At 45.1% G+C, this 20,739-nt stretch overlaps 1 protein-coding gene across 1 annotated transcript in view; it reads left to right on the top strand.

Moving 5' to 3' along the window:
• The window catches only part of LOC125739431 (metabotropic glutamate receptor 8-like), a 114,632-nt gene extending 103,194 nt beyond the window's left edge, over positions 1–11,438 (top strand). The window contains 2 exon segments of the mRNA XM_049009548.1: positions 9,183–9,429; positions 10,826–11,438. Coding sequence (XP_048865505.1) covers positions 9,183–9,429; positions 10,826–10,878 — 300 coding nt within the window. The 3' untranslated portion in view covers positions 10,879–11,438.
• Positions 11,439–20,739: the final 9,301 nt, after the last annotated feature.

Below are 20,739 nucleotides of genomic sequence, written 5' to 3'. Positions count from 1 at the left end.
TGATTTTTTTTGGCCGGACACCTTACATATCCATCCTCGAACAAAACCTCACTTATTTATGTTTAGTGATCTCAATCTTCGAGAGACAAGTATTCAACTTTCTCCTAGGCAACCGTAGCTCATTTCACCGAGACTAGCAAGGAAAGAACGATAACTGTGTGCATTCCAGTTGAACGCGCCTTTTCACTGGGGATGTAATTAGTCTGTAGGAAGCAGATAAATGTTTCAGATGTTTCAGCGTAACAGCAGACCTGTCAGGTTCCTGAAAGGACTGGGCTTCCTGTCCCGTGGATCGATATGTAAAAAACTCAATCGGTCTATCCCCAGGCAGGCGGACAGGTAAACCCCCCACAGCCAAGGAGAGACTGAAACCATCAGGCAACTCTGAGCTCTATCATCGCGGCCAGGCAGGCAGGTTGGGGGTGGATGGGATGAAGCTATCAACCCAAGGAACTTGATACCCCCCTGAGAGCCCCCCCCCCCTTCAGATACATCAATAGGTTCAAATTCTTAGCATCACAGCAACCTCAGCTCAAACAGCCTCCCCTCCCCGTTTAGTAATACCCACACTTGCTTTTTTGCCCTCAAGACATTTCCCCACTCGTTAAAAAATACCAAACTAAAACCAGTTATGTAGCCTGGAAAATCAGTCACCCAGATTTGTCCTTCAAATAAGTCCGAAGATTTAATGACCGCGAGGCGTTGACGTAAGAAGAACATTAAACGATAATCTACATTTGCTGCCGGTATCATCCTTCCTTTCGCCCACCAGATGTTCGGAAAAACGCCCACTGAATCTGTGCTGCTACGCTGTTATTTAGATGAACGGTCACATTATGCCGGGAGCTGGGAATATAAGTTGTCGATATGTTGAGATGCGCTCGCTTCGCCTATCTGGCATCCTTGAGAGCATAAGCATCCTTGGATTTTAAACTTTCATGAGATACCTGTGACAGTGCATTCTAATGCGGGAAGGGGAAAAAATGTAGCAATTCCGCCTGGATGGGATTATGAAAATGAGGGTTTATGGGGTTTGCCTTTGTCAGCAGATATCTGGTGAGACTTGGCGAAAGAGGGTGATGAGGGGTGGGAGTATGACCAGCCATGAGCATGCTGCCTTATAAGGTGAAGTGAGAATGACCAGCCATGAGCACGCTGCCTTAGAAGGTGACAGGAGTATTACCAGCTGTGAGCATGCTGCCCCATAAAGCAACAGGAATATGTCATCAGTTCCCAGGTTTTTTGGCTGCATTCACTGCCAAAGCACAGAAACCCTTTCATGTTTGTGCATTTGACATTCGTGGTTTTGGTTATTTGCAAATTAGCTGGAAACAATTAAACAGAATATTTTTAGAGCTTGCTGAAAGGCCGCAGAAATTCACAGACAATATGCAAGCCAAGAACAATACTGAAAATGATTCCATCCATCCATCCATCCATTTTCCAAACCGCTTATCCTACTGGGTCGCGGGGGGTCCGGAGCCTATCCTAGAAGCAATGGGCACGAGGCAGGGAACAACCCAGGATGGGGGGCCAACCCACCACAGGGCACACTCACGCACCATTCACTCACACATGCACACCTACGGTCAATTTAGCAACTCCAATTAGCCTCAGCATGTTTTTGGACTGTGGGGGGAAACCGGAGTACCCGGAGGAAACCCCACGACGACATGGGGAGAACATGCAAACTCCGCACACATGTTATCCAGGCGGAGACTCGAACCCGGGTCCCAGAGGTGTGAGGCAACAGTGCTAACCACTGCACCACCATGCCGCCCCCTGAAAATGATTCAAATGACATAAAATCATATAATGCACAAATATACATCATATACATAAATATACAGCATAATTCGTTCCGATAACTTGCATATAATGCAAAGCACTCGTATATCAAAGCGAATTTTACCATTAGAAATAATGGATACTCAGATGATTCGATCCACAGCCCAAAAATATTCATACAAAAATTATTAATACAAAATACAAAGTAAAAATACATAAAACAAATTAACCTGCACTTTACCTTTGAAAAGAATCGTGGAAGATGTGAGGGAGACAATAGAGAGGAGAAGAAGAGGGTTATTTTGTAGGATGACTTTTACTATAACGGAATCACTGCTATTTGTTGGCTCACTGGAATCTTTTTCTTTTTTGTGCGACTTTAACAAGTAACCTATCGAATAACAGCTGCTTTTGCCTCCTTTTCGATTTTGCGGAAAAGTGGACATTGCATTGTCGTTAAACAGATTCATCAGTCGCACTGCTACACCCTTATTCGGGTGGTGCTTTTCTATTAAATTTTGACTATACAAGTGAGGCACGCCGACTGAGACCGAGCATGGGAGACGCTGACCCACAATCCCACAGCAAGACGATTGCCCACAATCCCGTAGCGAGAGAGAGAGAAGAACCATCAGCTCAGGTGTGATCATGTGATGCTCGGCAGACAAAGCATATATGTAATACTCGTATTGCAAGACCTCGCTCATTTATCAAGTTAAAATTTATTCAAAACTTATGCTCGTCTTGCAAAACACTTGCAGACCAAGTTACTCGCAATCCAAGGTTTTACTGTACATAATATTTTTACGTGCAAATTTTTTGCATTTTTGGGGATCTTCCACCCTAACCCTCACGAATGTGAAGGGGTTACTGTACAGGCTACACCTGCCTTTCATTGGTAGCAAGCGGTCTGATGGGGAGACTCTGAGAAGATGAATAGCATTTTGGAGTAATCACAGTCTGGAATCGTCTTCTCTTGACTATAGGGAGGTTTCCTGAATGTAAAGTATTCCCATCGCACAGCTGGCCGCGCGATCAAACTGCCAATTTCCAATGTCACACAAAGCTTGCTGCTCAATATCATCCTGTTGTTCATGATAGATTGAAAACAGACTGTTTAGCCGGCTGAGGAAATGACCGCCAGAGAGTTTCTAACGATCCGAGTCCCTGCAATTTATCTTGGGAGTGTCCAGCAACTTGGTCTGCTTGCTCTACTGAATTGCCTAACTAGTGGTGACTTTGCAAATAAATCCTTCCATCAGATACATCAGAGAAGGAATCACACAGGTTAGACACAATGAAATATAAACAGGTCCTTGGATTTTGCAGGATTAATAGTCGGTTCTCTGTTTTTCTCTCTCTTTCAATCTCAGAAATGTTCTGGTTCTTATACATGTTTCATCAAAATATTGAAAAATGTTCAAATCAGAATACTTTGCTGATTATGGGGTAATATTTGTTGTCCCACAGTTTTATTCTAGTCTTGTCGCTTTTTGAGTTCTAAACCCATGATTTTGCTTAGCTGGAGCTGTGCACCCATGACATCTTTCTACCGAATTTCTGTGTCCAGTGGCCTGTAGTATGAAGTGGGGTTACTGGCTTATCAGGGTAACTTGTCGGATTTAAGGTACCACAGTTTAAATGGACTTACCCCGATAAGCCAGTAACCCCGATTCATAGTACAGGCCCCTGGTTTCTAAGCATCATTATGATTTCCTTGTGTTGTTTAGTTTCAGTTTCTGTTTCCTGGTTATCATCCCTGGCTCTTCTGCATATGGGTCGTTCTGGCTTGGTGTTTTCTGTGCTGTACTGTCAGACTCAGGGACCAGTAGGCAGACAACGTGGCATTGTGGGTGCAACGGTGTGGTTTGGGGGGGTTTTTTATTAGTATTTTGTCAGTTGTGGAACAAAATAAATGGATTTTTATTGAGCCCCTAAGTCCTTGTGTGACAGAAGACTGAGCCCTAATATGGACTCAGTGGAGGTTGTTAGTTCTCGTTACGGTGCTGGACAAGAGATGCCAGATGCTTGCTTTTCGGTCCACCTAGTCTAGTTATAACCTTCTTAGACGTATTGTTGGTGGCAATTCAGGTTTGGCACGCAGACTCTCAGACATCCTGTCAATTTTGGTCTGCCTCTTAGTCCTGGCACTCAGCAGACCTATTATTATTAGGTTCTCTTGGCTGTTTGTTGCATCTGGGCTTTTGTGTGGATCAGTGCTTCGTGATTTGCCCTTTACGAAGGGGGCTCGATCACACCCATACTGAGTGACCCTGGGCGATGTCCATCAGACCCGAACTGGAGGTTGAGGGTCCAGGTTCTTTTGAGACTGAGCAGCACGCTATCTGTGGAATCGCAGAGGTTCTTCCAGAGTTTAATAGTTTTTTTTTTCCTGGTGTAATGACTGCAGGAGGGTGGTGGAGTGTTGTCAGTGTTGCTCTTCCAAGCAAATGGACAGTGACGCCTCACACCGTGCCGTTTTAATGCGCTGAGGTATTTTCAGTACGTGTTTGAAAAATGTCAAAACTAAAAGCTTTCACTTAAGGTGAAGCTGTTGTTAGTGTTTCATTGACTGGCTGACACTGACACCTAGCTTAGCCTTTTGCGCGGTTTTAATGGGAAGTTGGAGGAGGCCACAGCTCCAGTGGCGATTAGCGTGGAGTGATGACTGGGGTCGGTTGACGGGGGTAAACTTGACAAGATCCCTGACACCCATAGTATCATTACTTTGTTCCCCCAATGCACCTCCAATTTTTATCTCTTTTTACAAAATGGCTTGTTTCGTTCACGTTTTCACATTTCCCTTCCTTGATAGCCTGTCCCTACCCAGTCCCTAAACAGCAGAATAACGTTTCCCAGTTAAGTCGTCATCTCTGCCCCATCCTTCTGTTACGCCACTCTGACAAAACTGGAGTCAGCAGTTTTTAAGCAGAAACCAATCATCTGTATTGGAAGACGCCTACTGATCTAAAGGGCCTCACCCAAACCCTTTGCCAGTTACGCCAATCAACATTCCAGAATCGGGGCTGATGAGATTCTATCTACCCTTTAGTCTGGAGATCCCTGATTTAGGTGTACACCATCAGCCACTGTGGCTTTTCAGACGTCCTGGTCCCTCTCCACACATCTGTCCTGAACAGGATCTGCTGGAATAAAGGTGCTTTCTTGCCGCATAAACACAGAACTGTGATTCATGGAGCTGGATGGAACCTGGGATGGAAGTTCTATGCTCACATTTCAACAGAGGCCCATGATTAGCCTAGAGCAGACAGCAGCAGGCCTTAGCCTAATGCAGACCACAGGACGCGTTAGGCTACCAGGGACCTGTAGCAAAAGTTAGCCTAGAACGTACCACCGGAGTGTATAGATTAAATCACAACATGATTTTCAGGAAAGCTTGACATAATCGCCACTTAATGATTCTGGAGATCTGATGACTGGAAGGCAAGAAGTGCTAATTTGGGCTTATGTACTGCTTTGTTTTATAAATAACCAAAAATAATTACATTTGCTTTAAATGGCAGCAATTAAGAGGCTATTGTTTGGTTGTAGGAATGCTTGTTTACTTCACCTACAGTGTTTCAGATGTTATTTAATAAGGGGTATTCATGTTCATTAGGCAAAGCACACTTCCATGGTAATCAGGTTATACTGAGCTAGACAAAGACATACCAGTTGTAATCTTATTATTGGCTCATTGATGTAATATTACAGCACCATAATGATACCACCCATGTGTCGCATGTCTGTTAAATGCGAGATCTTCGTACGATTCGTGTTTTTATTTTTCTTAGCTTGAAGTTTGAATTCTGATTATAAGTAAACGTTAGCATGTCACACAAAAACTGAATGAAATCTCCAAACAATTCTGCGTCATTTGAAAGAGCTGAACATGATTTAATTATGAGAGGCTATTTATTGCATGGTTGGCCTATTAGCTAAATGTAGACTTGAGAGGTTCAGGCCTACAGGCCACATGAAGCACTTCCTGTTCATTGAGTGTTTCGCCGCCCGCTAAGCCACCTGGCCATTCGCCAGGAGAATTTTCCTGTTCAACTCTCAGAAATAGGATGTTTTTTCGAGAGCCCTCTTGGAGTAGCTTGGAAAACAGTAGCCCTGGAGACCAAGTAGGGTATTGAGAGGTCACTTGTGTTGTTTTGTAGTGTTTTAAAAAAAAATCACTTGAATACTGCATTCGCTGCATACCTGTCCTGGTGGGAAGTGGCCCAGTAATGGAAGTTGGATGATCCATCCTCCGGAGAGGGTAGAGAACTGATCTTTGCAATAATTTGGGCTCAGTTAAAAGTGAGTTAATAGTGGTGAAATTTTCCTTGGGGAGTGGGATTAGGGTTTGTATTTGCGGTTTTGGCAAAAACATATGCAAGGTCGCACTTAGGGGGTCGCTCGTGAAGCAGATTTTAGTGGTGCACTTATTTGCAGCAGCGTTCGGCCTAATCCGTGAAAAACTAAATTAAACATGCCTCTAATTTGGGGATGGGAATCCACGTGCTCGTGGCTTAGCTGAAGCCGGCTTTCCGAAGGGCTTTTATACGTTCTTTACTCGCACCAGAAATGGTTCCACTACCCCCCTCTCCCGATGAAGTGATGCAATAACTGGAAAGCTGCCTTTGTACCCGAGGGGGGGGGGGGGGTGGAGTTCTGGCCCGAGGGTATCGCAGCAGCCATTTCCCATGTTTGCCAGCACGGGGACTGTGTCCACTCTGAACTTTCGGCACGTCCCCTCCAGAAAAGCAGTGCTTTATCGAGACCCCGTTACTCTCGTCGTCCACGGAGGCTGATGTTTTTTTCCCCCAAGTCTTTACATACTGCAGTTTTACACCCTTTTGGTTAGCGGCTGAAGTCTGAATGAAAAAATCAAAAGCTAAAGCTGGTCCGTGCGTGATTAGTGTGGGTCCCTCTTGTGGGTGGATGAGAATCGCGTTTGTACACCACCTTGATATAACACTAATCCTCAAACACAGGGGGTCGCATCATGGCAGTGGAGGCAAACGTCTGCAGTGCGGCGGTAATTCCTTAGCGGTAATCAGGGACGCCCAAAAGGGGAAGCCTTCCAGGTACCCGGACACTAGGGGGAGCCCACGAGAAATGCAGCGGTCGACGAGCGTGATGTGGAAAATAAATCACTGAATTAGAAGTTTGCGGAATGAAATGCACATTCAGAAAATCAAATGGATATTGGAAGTCTTGGTTCATGAAAGGTTAAGCGTAGGGGTTATTTGATAGAATTTTTCAGGACCCAGCCATGTCTTTGGTAATACCATTAGTGAACTGGGAGGGGGGAAATCACGGCAATTTTCCCAGCTGGTTAACCCAGTGTCACCATCTGGCTTCAGACAGGTCAGCAAAAGAGTAAAAGAAGACGTCACATTTCACACCCTGTTCTCGCAAAGAGAAAAAAAATACACAAAATGGCTTATGAATGTCTATTACCGTAATAAATTGAATAAAACGTCCATTAGCATAATGAGCTGAATGAAAGACCAAATTCATAATTCCATTGCAGGGCTATTGAGCACAACCTGTTAATTCATTTCGGTTGGATAAACAGCCAACCGGAAACATGCCAGTGTTATTGAAAAAATTTTTATAGCTGTGTTTACTTTTAAGATCTGTTCATTTTGAGGGGAGAGCAGTTGTTTAATTGTATTTATAAATGGTGGCTGATGAATGCCATGTCAGTGTTTAAGCCCTCATCCTGTCTGTCTTTCTGCTCCTCCTCCGGTTTTATTATCTGCTAGTGAGGGGCGCCTTCAAGGGAGGAAAGTTAGGCGATTCTAAGGGCCCCGGAGTGACAGGGACCCTTTAAGATGTGCTTTCCTGGGGCCCGAAATCCCTAGCAGCGCCCCCTGCTGCCAGTGTATGAATAAGGTAAATATTGGGTCTCTATGATAGGAGTGACTCTTCATATGGTCTTTAGCTAACCCAGGTCCACAGGATGCCATTAGATTTACTACAGGTATGAAATATATTAACCTGGACTCAAGAAGCCAAGACTGACTGATCAGCGTGGCTGCCATGTCATGCGACTTAGAGCATGTGGATCACAATATTAGCTTCAATTTCAACTCCATGGGAGACCCTTGTCCATAGAGTCACTTATGTAAGTAGCCATTTGTATAAATATTCTATGGTTACCATACTTTTGGAAGAGCATCCAGTGAACAGGGGCCACCTCCCCTGTCACTAATCGATTCAAAACATATCATTGGCTGATGATAAGGTGGGCGGGACAGCACAGCGGTGCAGTGGTTAGCACTGACTCACACATCCATGTGTGTAGAGGTGGCATGTTTTTCCCGCATCAGCACAGGGTTTTCTTACTCCGTTTTCCCCCCCACAGTCCAAAAACATGCTGAGGTTAATTGTAGTTGCCAGATTGCCTGTGGGTGCTGGGTTGTTCCCTGCCTTGTGCCTGTAGCCTCTGGGATGGGCTCCAGACCCCCTACGAACACTGAATAGGACGAGCGGTTACAGAAAATGTATGGATGAATGGATCACAAGGTAGACCCTTCTGTTAGTTCTGGAAAGATATAGCACCCAAAAACAATTATTCTCATTAAGCTCACTTCTGCTAAAGGGAAGGTGAGAACGTCCGTGCAGGAGTTTCTTCGGAGTTTCTGCCCCTCCTTACGCTGCAGTGGAGGAATGTCCGTTTCCATGGCGCCCGCTGTCGCCGTCCGCACCGGCTCCGGTATGAAGCTTACAGATGAGCGCTTGCCCTCGCGGGCGCCTTGCTGTCACATCGCCGCTTATGAAGCAAAGGCCATCCTTCATTGGCTGTCATCCCACATGGCGTGACGGTTTCTGGCGGACAAATTAATGGGGCCCTCGTGTAACAGGTCTGAAGGGTCTCGGGGGGGGGAGTGTGGTTATTTTTGGCGGGCGGGTGATGGGGCTTGGTTTATGCTGCTCCCGTTGCTGGGAGTTGAGAATGGGCTGCAGGGGTATGGTTGGAGGGAGTAAAGGATGTTATGCAGATTTAGTGTAAATGAAAATGGCTGTTTAAGACCACAACATGTTCTATAAATGCCAAAGCTAGATGGGGGATGGTGAGCAGTTCCCTGGGTTAGGTCCCTGGTCCTGTGATCGGAAGGTTGTAGGTTCAAATCCCATGCATATAAGTTATATCCCACTGGGCCCTAGGAGCAAGGCCTTAAACCACCACCCCCCCCCCCCAAAAAAAAAAAAAATACTGTTCCAAGAGTGCCAGAAAAATGTCCTGGCCCTCCACCCCAAGCTTCTCTCTGAAATGTGTATCTCAAAAAGGAGAATGAGACAATGTATATGTTCCCATAATTGTGCAAATAGAGCTTTGTCTACTGAAGAATGATGCTGAGCTTTTTTTATTTGTTTTTAACCCTCTTCTGCCTCAGATGTACATCCAGACGACCACGCTGACCATCTCGCTGAGCCTGAGCGCCTCTGTCTCCCTGGGCATGCTCTACATGCCCAAGGTCTACGTCATCATCTTCCACCCGGAGCAGAACGTGCCCAAGCGCAAGCGCAGCTTCAAGGCCATCGTCACCGCTGCCGCCATGTCGGGCAAGCTGGCGCAGAAGGGGGGCGACCGACCCAACGGCGAGGTGAAGACCGAGCTCTGCGAGAGCATGGACACCAACAGTGAGTGACGCCGCCGGGGAGCGAGGCCAGGCTGCCACGGGATAGGCGTGGGAATACCGTAACGAAAGGCCCGGCACTTTGGCGGACGTTAGGTTCAGTAGCAAAACATGAACAATTTCATTCATAAGTCAGTGTAAACAAACCAGAATTCAACCGAGAAGATGAAGGCCACTCTGCCGATGTGACTATTTTATGAGCCATTTATGCTGTATTACGTCTGATTTGAGGAGTTTTGAATATTTTTTTGCACGTAGTGAAGGTGTGATTAAACCTGCAGCAAATTCTGGTCGAGTCCTCCATCCACTCTGGACTTTAGAGTCCGGGGCGCGTGCCCAGCCTTCTGCCTCTCACTGGGATCCCGTTTCTATGGAGACACTTCGCATATGCCCCCGAGAGCCACCCCAAGGCAGATTCCGAGGATGTGTGATCTCAGATCTCCGGCAGCATTCAGGAGCGACGACCTGCCGGTGGCGCCTTGCTGGAGGTCATGGAAACGAACCGCCGTTGCGATTGGCTAATGAGCCGGTCATATGACTTGGGGAAACCGGCAGTGCAGGGTGTTATGCTCATTTCAAAGGAAATGCAAAGGGCCGGATTAAAAAAAAAAAAAACCTTTTGAAGTCAGCAGAGAGAGATTTTGGGTGAGAACAATCGTACTCGTACTGTCGTCCATGTTAAAGAGACACTGGAATTCATTATTTTATAAAATTCGGAGAAACTGATCTTCAATCGGAGCTTGGTGCGTTGAAAACGTAAATTCTCTCAGGTCTGTCAGGGGTGTAGTGCTAAAATCTCTGCTTAAGTTTTGCGAATTGTTTCTAAAACAAGACAGAGCTACATATATGAGAACCAGCCACTTCTTCATGCGAGAAAGATAAAAGTAAAAGGATAGTGAGCAGGTGCAATACTTCAGGCACCAAGGAGCAGCTTAGGGTTTAAGTCCTTCGTAAATACCACTTCATTTATTTAGTCACTTTTGCCACTGCCTGCTTTTGAAAACCTTTTTTTTTTCGGAATGTATTTTGAAGTGAACCTTTTGTTTTTTTTTCAAATATTTATTCTCATTTGAAGGAAATGAAATGTTCCCACTGAGGTGCCTTGTCACACATCAACATTAGCAAATGCCCCCAAATTTTTGGTCCCATGCGATTTTGGCCAGTTGGATGATAGAGCAGCTTGTGATAAACTTACAGTATGCTGTTGAAGGATAATTTTTGACAGGAAAGTGTCCTTTTATACATAACCACAGTAAAACAGAAAGTAACTGGAAAACTGTGGCTCTTTACCAGAACTACGGTTTAAATCTGGAGCAACGTTGAGGCTGTAAGCAGGACGGACAGGAAAAAAAAAATAAAATAAAATAAGAGTTTTTACATCGGCCATGTTTTCCCCTTAGCAGCCTCCTCGACCAAGACGACGTACGTCAGCTATAGCAATCCCGCCAACTGACGTCCGCTGCAGGGAGAAAACTCCAGAAGGACCACGGATCCATCACTGAGCCGTCAAGTTCGATGAGGACTAGGGTTTCAGGGGTGGGGGTTGGGGATGCTTCCGACGCTGCCCGATCAGAGTTGCTAACAACTTTCGCTTCATACCGGTGACTCAGGATGGTAAAGCAGGTTGAAGCGCGATGGACTCGTTTCTGCAGATAAACAAATGGAACAAAACTGACCTCCAGCTTGAGAGACACGGAAGACATTCGAAACTTAAAAAAAAAAGCAGGATTAAAAAAATTCCTTTGAAGACAAAGATTTAAGTATTTAAAAAAAAAAAGAGAGAAAACGTCCAAGTCAACCATGTTTGTTGTTATCCTATCTGTAAGTACTTTTGTGGTCGTGCAGATTTCTCTCCCTTGTCCACTTTTGTCTGACCTGCATAACGAGTTGAGTTCGTCTCTTGTATTGGCTACCGGGGTCGTAGTCCTGGGTCGTGAGTCTGTAAATGCAAAGGTTAAAGCATGTTTTTATACAAATAATTTATTTATAATAAAGGAATGTTTTGCAAATGTTCAGCACTGTTCGCTGTGCCTTTGAGTGGTTGACCTACATTACCTGTTTCATTTAACTCCAGCGCTGACAACGTTTAATTCAAGAAATATAAGGCATGACATGCAAATACCTGGTAATATGTAGGAAACATGTTCCATTTTGACATTGTTATTGTACCATTTTTGTTAGGTTTGGTGGAAAAGGTGGTCCAACTTTTCATGCGTCTGTTTTTAATTCTAGACCGCTTCACCCCCAATAAACTACTTTTTGTTCATTACCCCAGAAACTGAAAGTCATATCACACTTGAGCTTCCGGATTTCCCCACATGAAGCCAAACTTGTTTAGTAATAATAATGTACATGTATTATTTCTGCCAGTCACCAGTGTGAGTGCTGCGATTATGTTTGAAATGACGGCACCCTGATAAAACTGAATCCAAGGTGGCATAAAGTGGCAGCAGGAGCCTCTACGACCGGTGAGGACTGCATGACAGAGTTCAAGCTTCAGGTATTACATGCCTCAGACACAAATGTGCACGGTGCAGCTGTGTTGTGAAATGCTTTTCCCACCTATTTCGTGGATTGTGTAGGATAGTATTGTGTGTGGTATAGAACAGTGTGTAAGAGAGTATAATATGTGGTATAGCGTGTAGGATAATGTGTGGTATAGTATAGCATTCAGGATAGTATAGTGTGTGGTATAGAACAGTGTGTAAGAGAGTATAATATGTGGTATTGTATAGCGTGTAGGATAGTATAATGTGTGGGTATAGTATAGCATTCAGGATAGTATAGTGTGTGGTATAGAACAGTGTGTAGGATAGTATAATATGTGGTATTGTATAGCGTGTAGGATAGTATAGCATTCAGGATAGTATAGTGTGTGGTATAGAACAGTGTGTAGGATAGTATAATATGTGGTATTGTATAGCGTGTAGGATAGTATAATGTGTGGTATAGTATAGCATTCAGGATAGTATAGTGTGTGGTATAGAACAGTGTGTAGGATAGTATAATATGGGGTATTGTATAGCGTGTAGGATAGTATAATGTGTGGTATAGTATAGCGTTTAGGATAGTATAGTGTATAGTATGGTATAGCGTTTAGGGTAGTATAAAAGTTGGGAGTAGTGATACTGTATGTTGCCTATTCACTCTGTCATCTGCATCGTGGGTAATGTCAATTGGCGAACACCAGGTTAGCTGGGGAGGTACGCTGTCACTGGAGTCGTCATACTTCACTAGTAAGTCACTTGAGTCGTCCATCGCACCTCAAGAATGATGCCATACTTGACAGCTTCAAGAGTTAATTTGCATGAAAATCCAACGGAAAGCAAATTCCCAAGCAAATTGAGGTGGTGGAGAAATGCATTTTGTTACTGATGGAAAACGTGTTTCCGTTCTTTTCTGTGACCTTAACTTGTCAATCAGTAGCAGTCAGAACCTCGTGTCATGTGTTCAGCAGGAAGTCACCCTCGTCCCAGTTACCTCAAGTAGGCTAATTAAATTAATTCCGCCAGTGTCAGTTGGAGCGTGTTCTGCCTAATATCAGAAGGCTTCTCTTAAAATCCAAAATGCCATAGAAAAATGCTTTAGCAGTGAGCCAGATGTTCTTTGAGTGTGGACAGGCGCTGAGGGCATTTTAACCTTCCACGTAGACAGATGTTTGTCACAGCGGTGGATAGAGGTACCACGGCGGACGTCGGATATCCCACAAAACAGGCTTTGATGTTTTCTGCTTCAAACCGCAGTCCCTTGATCTTCTGACTCATTAACTAATCTGCCAGTGGTTCTCTCTTAACCTGTTACCAAAAGCCATTGCAAAAAAAAGGACTTTGGGGGGCCATGGTTCGACACAAATGGGTCTCGCAAGGGATGTAATCCACTTCTATGCAAATACACTTCCAGACGTACCCTGGCAGCCATTTTATGTCCTGGGAAACAGAGATAAACAGCTGGGTAATATAATCAGCAGAAACACAGTAGGCTGGTAGTGATTAACCTTGAAGCCAGTGGGGTGGGATATGAGCAGGGGTGTCCAACTGAATGCTTTCACCTACAATATATCCTTTTTTCCATGTCAGGGATTTTTCAAAGAAAGATTTTTTTTTTTTTTAGATCTGTTAGCATTAAAGCATTGTTTCATGAATTGCTGGTTTGTTAGTACAGGCATTCGTCAGGATTTCTGAAAACCCACAGCTACAACTGCATTTTCCAGGTGGATGGATTCAGATATTTTAAAATGGACGACCAATGGCGAACAGCGGCTTTGAGAAACTCTGAAATATATTTCCTTAATTCGGGACAGAAATGGGTCCATGGTGTGCCACTCTCAGACCTGCGATTGGTACTCGTCAGTCTCACCTGGTGTGACATAATTTGCTGAAACATTTAGACTCATTACTAACCCAACCTGAGTGGTGGTTTGATTGTGGGGAGCGAAGGTGGCAATGAGCACACGAGTGTTAAGCTGAAAGCTGTTGCTTAAAGTCCACAGACTGAATAGCAGGAGTACCTTTCAGAAAGGTAATTAGCCCCAAATTGCTTCAGTAAAATGTCCAGCTATAGAAACAGGGCAGAGTAAGCTATTTGTGGGATGTGGGGGGGGGGCTGCTCATGGCACCTTCACCTTCTCTGACCTCGCCTCCTCTCTCGCTTTGCTTTGGAGCAATGATCGAAAGAGTGTCTGGGGAGCGCAGTGAGAACCGGTGCCATTTATGGAAATGGTAACCTGTGTGGTGCGAAGGGATCTGGCTGCGACCTGTGGCTGGTTAGCGAACCGCTTGGTTCGAGCACGGTGATGGATGGGTGGAAGTGCTGACAGATGTACGGTATGCAGGTCAAAGTGATGCACGACGTCGTCCTCGTCCTCTGGAGAGAATTACAAGCCAGCGCTCTGAAAGGGGCCTGGACTTCTGGATTTCAGCATATGGTGCGTAGGGAGTGACATGACAGGGATTCAAGATGCAAGATCTTTATTAACCATATGCAACTGGTGCACTAGAATGTTTGTGCCTTCCGCCAGGCTTGGTTACAAAGAGACTAAAGACAATACAACACAGTGCAGAATGGTACATCACGGTGCAGAACAGTACAACACGGTGCAGAACAGTACAACACGGTGCAGAACAGTACAACACGGTGCAGAACAGTACAACACGGTGCAAAACGGTACAACACAGTGCAAAACAATACAACTACTGTAGGTGCATAAAAAAAGTACAGTGCAAAGCAGTACAAGGTGCAAAATAGTACAACACGGTGCAGAACGGTACAACACGGTGCAGAACGGTACAACACGGTGCAAAGCAGTACAAGGTGCAAAACGGTACAACACGGTGCAGAACGGTACAACACGGTGCAAAACGGTACAACACGGTGCAGAACGGTACAACACAGTGCAAAGTGGTACAACACGGTACAGAACGGTACAACACGGTGCAGAATGGTACAACACGGTGCAAAGCAGTACAAGGTGCAAAACGGTACAACACGGTGCAGAACAGTACAACACGGTGCAGAACAGTACAACACGGTGCAAAACGGTACAGCACAGTGCAAAACAATACAACTACTGTAGGTGCATAAAAAAAGTACAGTGCAAAGCAGTACAAGGTGCAAAATAGTACAACACGGTGCAGAACGGTACAACACGGTGCAGAACGGTACAACACGGTGCAGAACGGTACAACACGGTGCAAAGCAGTACAAGGTGCAAAACGGTACAACACGGTGCAGAACGGTACAACACGGTGCAAAACGGTACAACACGGTGCAGAACGGTACAACACAGTGCAAAGTGGTACAACACGGTACAGAACGGTACAACACAGTGCAAAACGGTACAACACGGTGCAAAACGGTACAACACGGTGCAGAACGGTACAACACAGTGCAAAGTGGTACAACACGGTGCAGAACAATACAACACGGTGCAAAACGGTACAACTAGGTGCATAAAAAAGTACAGTGCAATGCAACACGGTGCAGAACAGTACAACACGGTGCAGAACAGTACCACACGGTGCAGAACGGTACAACACGGTGCAAAACGGTACAACACGTTGCAGAACGGTACAACACGGTGCAAAACGGTACAACACACTGCAGAACGGTACAACACGGTGTAAAACAGTAGAACACGGTGCAGAACAGTAGAACACGGTGCAGAACGGTACAACACGGTGCAAAGCAGTACAAGGTGCAAAACGGTACAACACGGTGCAGAACGGTACAACACGGTGCAGAACGGTACAACACGGTGCAAAACGGTACAACACGGTGCAGAACGGTACAACACAGTGCAAAGTGGTACAACACGGTACAGAACGGTACAACACAGTGCAAAACGGTACAACACGGTGCAAAACGGTACAACACGGTGCAGAACGGTACAACACAGTGCAAAGTGGTACAACACGGTGCAGAACAATACAACACGGTGCAAAACGGTACAACTAGGTGCATAAAAAAGTACAGTGCAATGCAACACGGTGCAGAACAGTACAACACGGTGCAGAACAGTACAACACGGTGCAGAACGGTACAACACGGTGCAGAACGGTACAACACGGTGCAGAACGGTACAACACGTTGCAGAACGGTACAACATGGTGCAAAATGGTACAACACACTGCAGAACGGTACAACACGGTGTAAAACAGTAGAACACGGTGCAGAACAGTAGAACACGGTGCAGAACAGTACAACATGGTGCAAAGCAGTACAAGGTGCAAAACGGTACAACACAGTGCAGAACAGTACAACACGGTGCAGAATGGTACAAAATGCTGCAGAACAGTACAACACGGTGCAAAACGGTACAACTAGGTGCATATAAAAAGTACAGTGCAATGCAACACGGTGCAGAACGGTACAACACGGTGCAGAACGGTACAACACGATGCAGAACGGTACAACACGGTGCAGAACGGTACAAAACGGTACAACACGGTGCAGAACAATACAGCTAGGTGCATAAAAAAACAGTACAGTGCAATGCAATATGGTGCAAAACAATACAACACAGTACAGAACGGTACAACACGGTGCAGAACGGTACAACACGGTGCAGAACGGTACAACACGGTGTAAAACAGTAGAACACGGTGCAAAACAGTACAACTAGGTGCATAAAAAAACAGTACAGTGCAATGCAATACGGTGCAAAACTGTACAGACAGTGCACAGTTGAATACAATACAAAACAGTGCATAACAGTACAACTTGGTGAAATACAATAGAACATGGTGCATAACAACACGACAGTGCATAATGATACATGATAATATTTCAAAATGATGGTGCAAGACAGTAAAGACTCTGCAAAACAACACAAAACCAGACAATATATTGCTAAAGTGAAGGAACTGTGCCATGAACTCATGAGGAACTGCTGTAGGAGACTTTTGCAGGTCTAAGAGGAACCGGCATTTAACCTCATTCGATCAAAGCTTGGGGTGTGGCCTCATGCTCTCGGCCACTCTCCCTGCTTTTGTTTCGACTCTCCTTCTAAACACCTTTGATTTCTGTTCCATAGCTTTTTGTACGGCTCAAAGAAACAGAGGTTCCCAAGGTAACTGTGGACCTGTTGGAGTCTCATCAGTATTTACAAGTAGGGATTACAAGTCCAGGGTGATTTCACAGTCCCAGGGCATCCTGTCATCTTAACATCAGTCTCTCCACACGTTGGGTGTGAGCCGACATGTGTGCAAGCTCTGTAGGATGGTGTCTCAGACGACCTGTCAGGGGGAGAAAAATGAATCCTGCATGGAATCCCGCAGTGGGCGGGATTACAGTGATCAGCCAACTGATGCCAGGTATAAGCCATTAGAACCAATGGGAAGAGCGTTAAGCTGTGATTTGACGGCACATCATAACCCCACCCACTGTGGCTTTATCAGGGTCTCGGATGAATTCTTACTTGCATGCATTAATTATCGTAAGATATGAAACATAAACTGGTTGAATAAACTATGAAAGCAGTACAACATAATGTAGGTGCTTCGATCTGAATTATATTGTAAATGGTAGCACAAGTGTCTTTAAGTCCTAATAAGCTCTTTTATTAGCCATAATTCTTTAATGACACATTGTAAGCGTGACAATAATGGATATTCTTCACCGTGCACGAACAGGGCCCGTGTGAGCGTGACAGATAAGCTCACGGGGCCGTGCCGCTCTCTTATCTCCGTACGTCATTTACGGCCGGCGGTTGACTCACTCCACTCAAAGCCGTGATCATTGTTGCTTCCGTTGAATGATCCCCTGATACTTTCTGATACGAAGCCAATTATGAGGCGGACGCTCGCCGGAGCACAAGCATCTTCCAGCCTTGTTCCAAGCTGGAGGGAGCCGATAAGGTCGGCTACTCATCGCGGTCGCATGCTCGGTTTGACATCGATAGGGAAAGAGGCAGATTCTCCAGGACTGTGTGATAGAGATGTCCGCGTGGGACATCGAATCACCGTGTCTGGGTAGACGCACAACTCCAGCACAGTTCAAGACACTTAACATTTCACTTTTACTTTTATTTAACAGATGCTTTTGTCCAAAGTGTCATACAAGTGCAGCAAATAGCACTTTACAAGCTAACGGCTGTCAAGGAGTCGATTAGGCCTAAGTGCGTCGAGACTGGGCTTCCGATGAATGCCAAAGCGTGAGCAATTTTGGAGCAAGAGCTACAAAACATCTTCCTAACAAAACAAGAACATAGTAAGACTATTCAATGACCAAAACGTGGAACATTAATAGCATTCAGGGAGTATAGAGTGTTTATCATGCTAGGAGACAAATTCCTTGAACAGATGGAGTAATCAACAGATGGAGCGTTTCTTGAAGGCGGAGCAGGAATCTGATGAACGGATGTGGTTTGGCAGCTCATTCCACCATCGGGGAACTTTGTAATAATTCATAGCAATGATAGCATTAATGCTACTTGTCCCCATAAACATGTCGTCCGCCTCATGACGCTTCTTACCGCTGAAATATTCCAGACATCACGTGACTTCCCTGTCGCATCTTTATTGCTGTAAGACGCAGTGTTGACAGTCCTATAAGGCCAGAGAAAAGAATGGAGCCTATAAAAATATAATTGGATTGCTGTTATGTCAAGGCTGTTTAGCTACTGTTCTGAATTTGCCGGCACGTAATAAGTGATATCAATCAGGTTCCATTCCACTCTTTCTTAATGTACACGTTGTTGGAGCTTGATGGCCCACTATTGACTTTCAGCCCAATTTGAGTGTGCGCCGTTCGAACCTCGGGCTAAATTTTGGGGCCCCCATTGAAGTCAGAGCCTGAAACAGGAGAGGAATTATGCACTGACCACCCTTGCAGCTCTCCCCTGAGCTCTTGGTGTGGTGACAAGAAATGTGAACAAGTTCCAGTCACTGTTTCCATCCCACTGGTGCGGGGAACGAAACACCTTAGCTGAAAGGTCATTAAAATGGAGAGTTCCCATGATCCTTTGCTATCATACTCCCAGACACATGTAACGTGCACACATAAGATTTCGTTTAAATGTTTCAGTTGACAATGACAAGTTTGTCGTTCGTTTTTATAGCCCTTCACATGTATCTGATTTAAATATATGCGCATCTCTGAACTGCAATGTCTGGAAGGTAAGTCTGGTTCGGGGACTGAAATGCTGTGGTTTGAAAGCCCTGTGTCGTTGAATTAATAGCTCCTGAATGAAAGGCCAGGTCCAGTGCTGAGATTTCAGACGCGTAAGCGGCCCTTTCGATGGCAGAGTGCTTCGCCCAGTGTCACGAGTGAGAGGCGGCGCAGATTTTCGGAGCTACTTACAACAAGGCCCTTCCACATGTCCGCAAGGCATTAGCTACCAGCCACCTGCCGCACGACTTTCTGTCACAGCGAGGACCGAGACATTTCTGGGCACTTTCCTAAAAGTTTTCTGGGGGGCCAGAGGAAATTGCTTTAGGTACAAAGAGCCAATTTTCCTGCATTGTGAAACGACTTTGAACAAAGTCCTTGAGTAATTAGGCCCTTTTGCTAGTTGTTTGCCATAAATATACCTTCTCGGGGCTTCCTCGTTCCTGCTCTATCTGCTGGACTTGATGTTGGCCAGGAGCCAGAACAGGGGGGGGGAAGCGAAGAGGCAGTCGCTGATCATTTCCTGCTAGGATGGGACAGGAATGGCTTCTAAATGGACTGAACCCCACAACGTTGATGGAAGTCATGGGCAAGGTCAGAGTGCCTTAGTAAGAGAAATTTATAATTAAAGGTCTTTCTTTGGGCATCACATAAAGCTTCTAAGTTTGCTTAATGCTTTGCTGTGGGTTCAGTGTTCCAGGCAATGTTCATCCTTGGATTTTTTTTCAGATTTCTGCTCAATTTAGGGGATCCATAATGCAGCTTCAGAGTTCAACAGACCTTACAGAAAAAACACATAAGCCAGAATAAACTAGTAATACGTACTAAAGATCGCATGAAATAAATGAAAAGATGCAGCGTAGATTTCCGTACAGGAATGTTTTTGCTTGAGAGCTTCCATAACCTCTACGTATCTCAGATTTATTTTGCATAAGTCTGGATTTATTGATCCTGGCTTTACATAACTTAAGGACTGTCTGTACCACTACTCCTCATTTGGTGACCGATTTCCATTCCAGTGACCAGATCCTTAAGCGAAATGGTCACTCATTGAAAATCACGGTAACCTAAGCGCGACCGCAGACGTGCTTACGACTTTCAGCTTTCCATACCCGATCTCTTTTATCCTTCATGAAGTGGACATTTTAAACCTTTTTTACCTCATACTTCAAAGATCTCTCTCACCCTGGCATGTATTGTTGCCAGGCTTGTGGAATCTGGTCATAAATGCAGCTTTGGTCGGGAAATGAATTTTTTTGCTACCACAGTCGCTAACTGAGGTGGCTGCTAAAGGAGGAGCAGTTGAACTCTCATTTTCATGGCCCTAATTTTCTGCTCCTTTCATGCATCACATAAATATGAGTGTGAAATACATTTCACGATAATTGTTTTAATAATCAAATGCTCGTGCTCTCGTTTACGCTCTCGGATACTCAGCAGGTGATGTCATATGGCGTGTGCCTGCCAACCGGTTAACTGGAATTCACATGTCGTCACAACCTCTGCAAGACCAGTTTGTTGTCCAATGTGAAAGGTGATCTGATAGGCAGTCGGTGGCTGAGGAGTCAGAACAGGAGGAGTATCTAAGGCATAAGCACCAGACCATGGTCACAATGTCACAAGGTCACAATGTCACAATGCACCTCGCAGGTCTGTCCTTAACTTAATTATCAAACAAAGTGGCCGGGATGAAAGACATACCGTTCGC

This window comes from Brienomyrus brachyistius, chromosome 3, assembly GCF_023856365.1.
Source record: "Brienomyrus brachyistius isolate T26 chromosome 3, BBRACH_0.4, whole genome shotgun sequence".
NCBI classification, from domain to species: Eukaryota; Metazoa; Chordata; class Actinopteri; order Osteoglossiformes; family Mormyridae; genus Brienomyrus; species Brienomyrus brachyistius.
The sequence above is the reverse complement of the archived record's forward strand: the minus strand, read 5'-3'. Positions and strand labels throughout refer to the sequence as shown.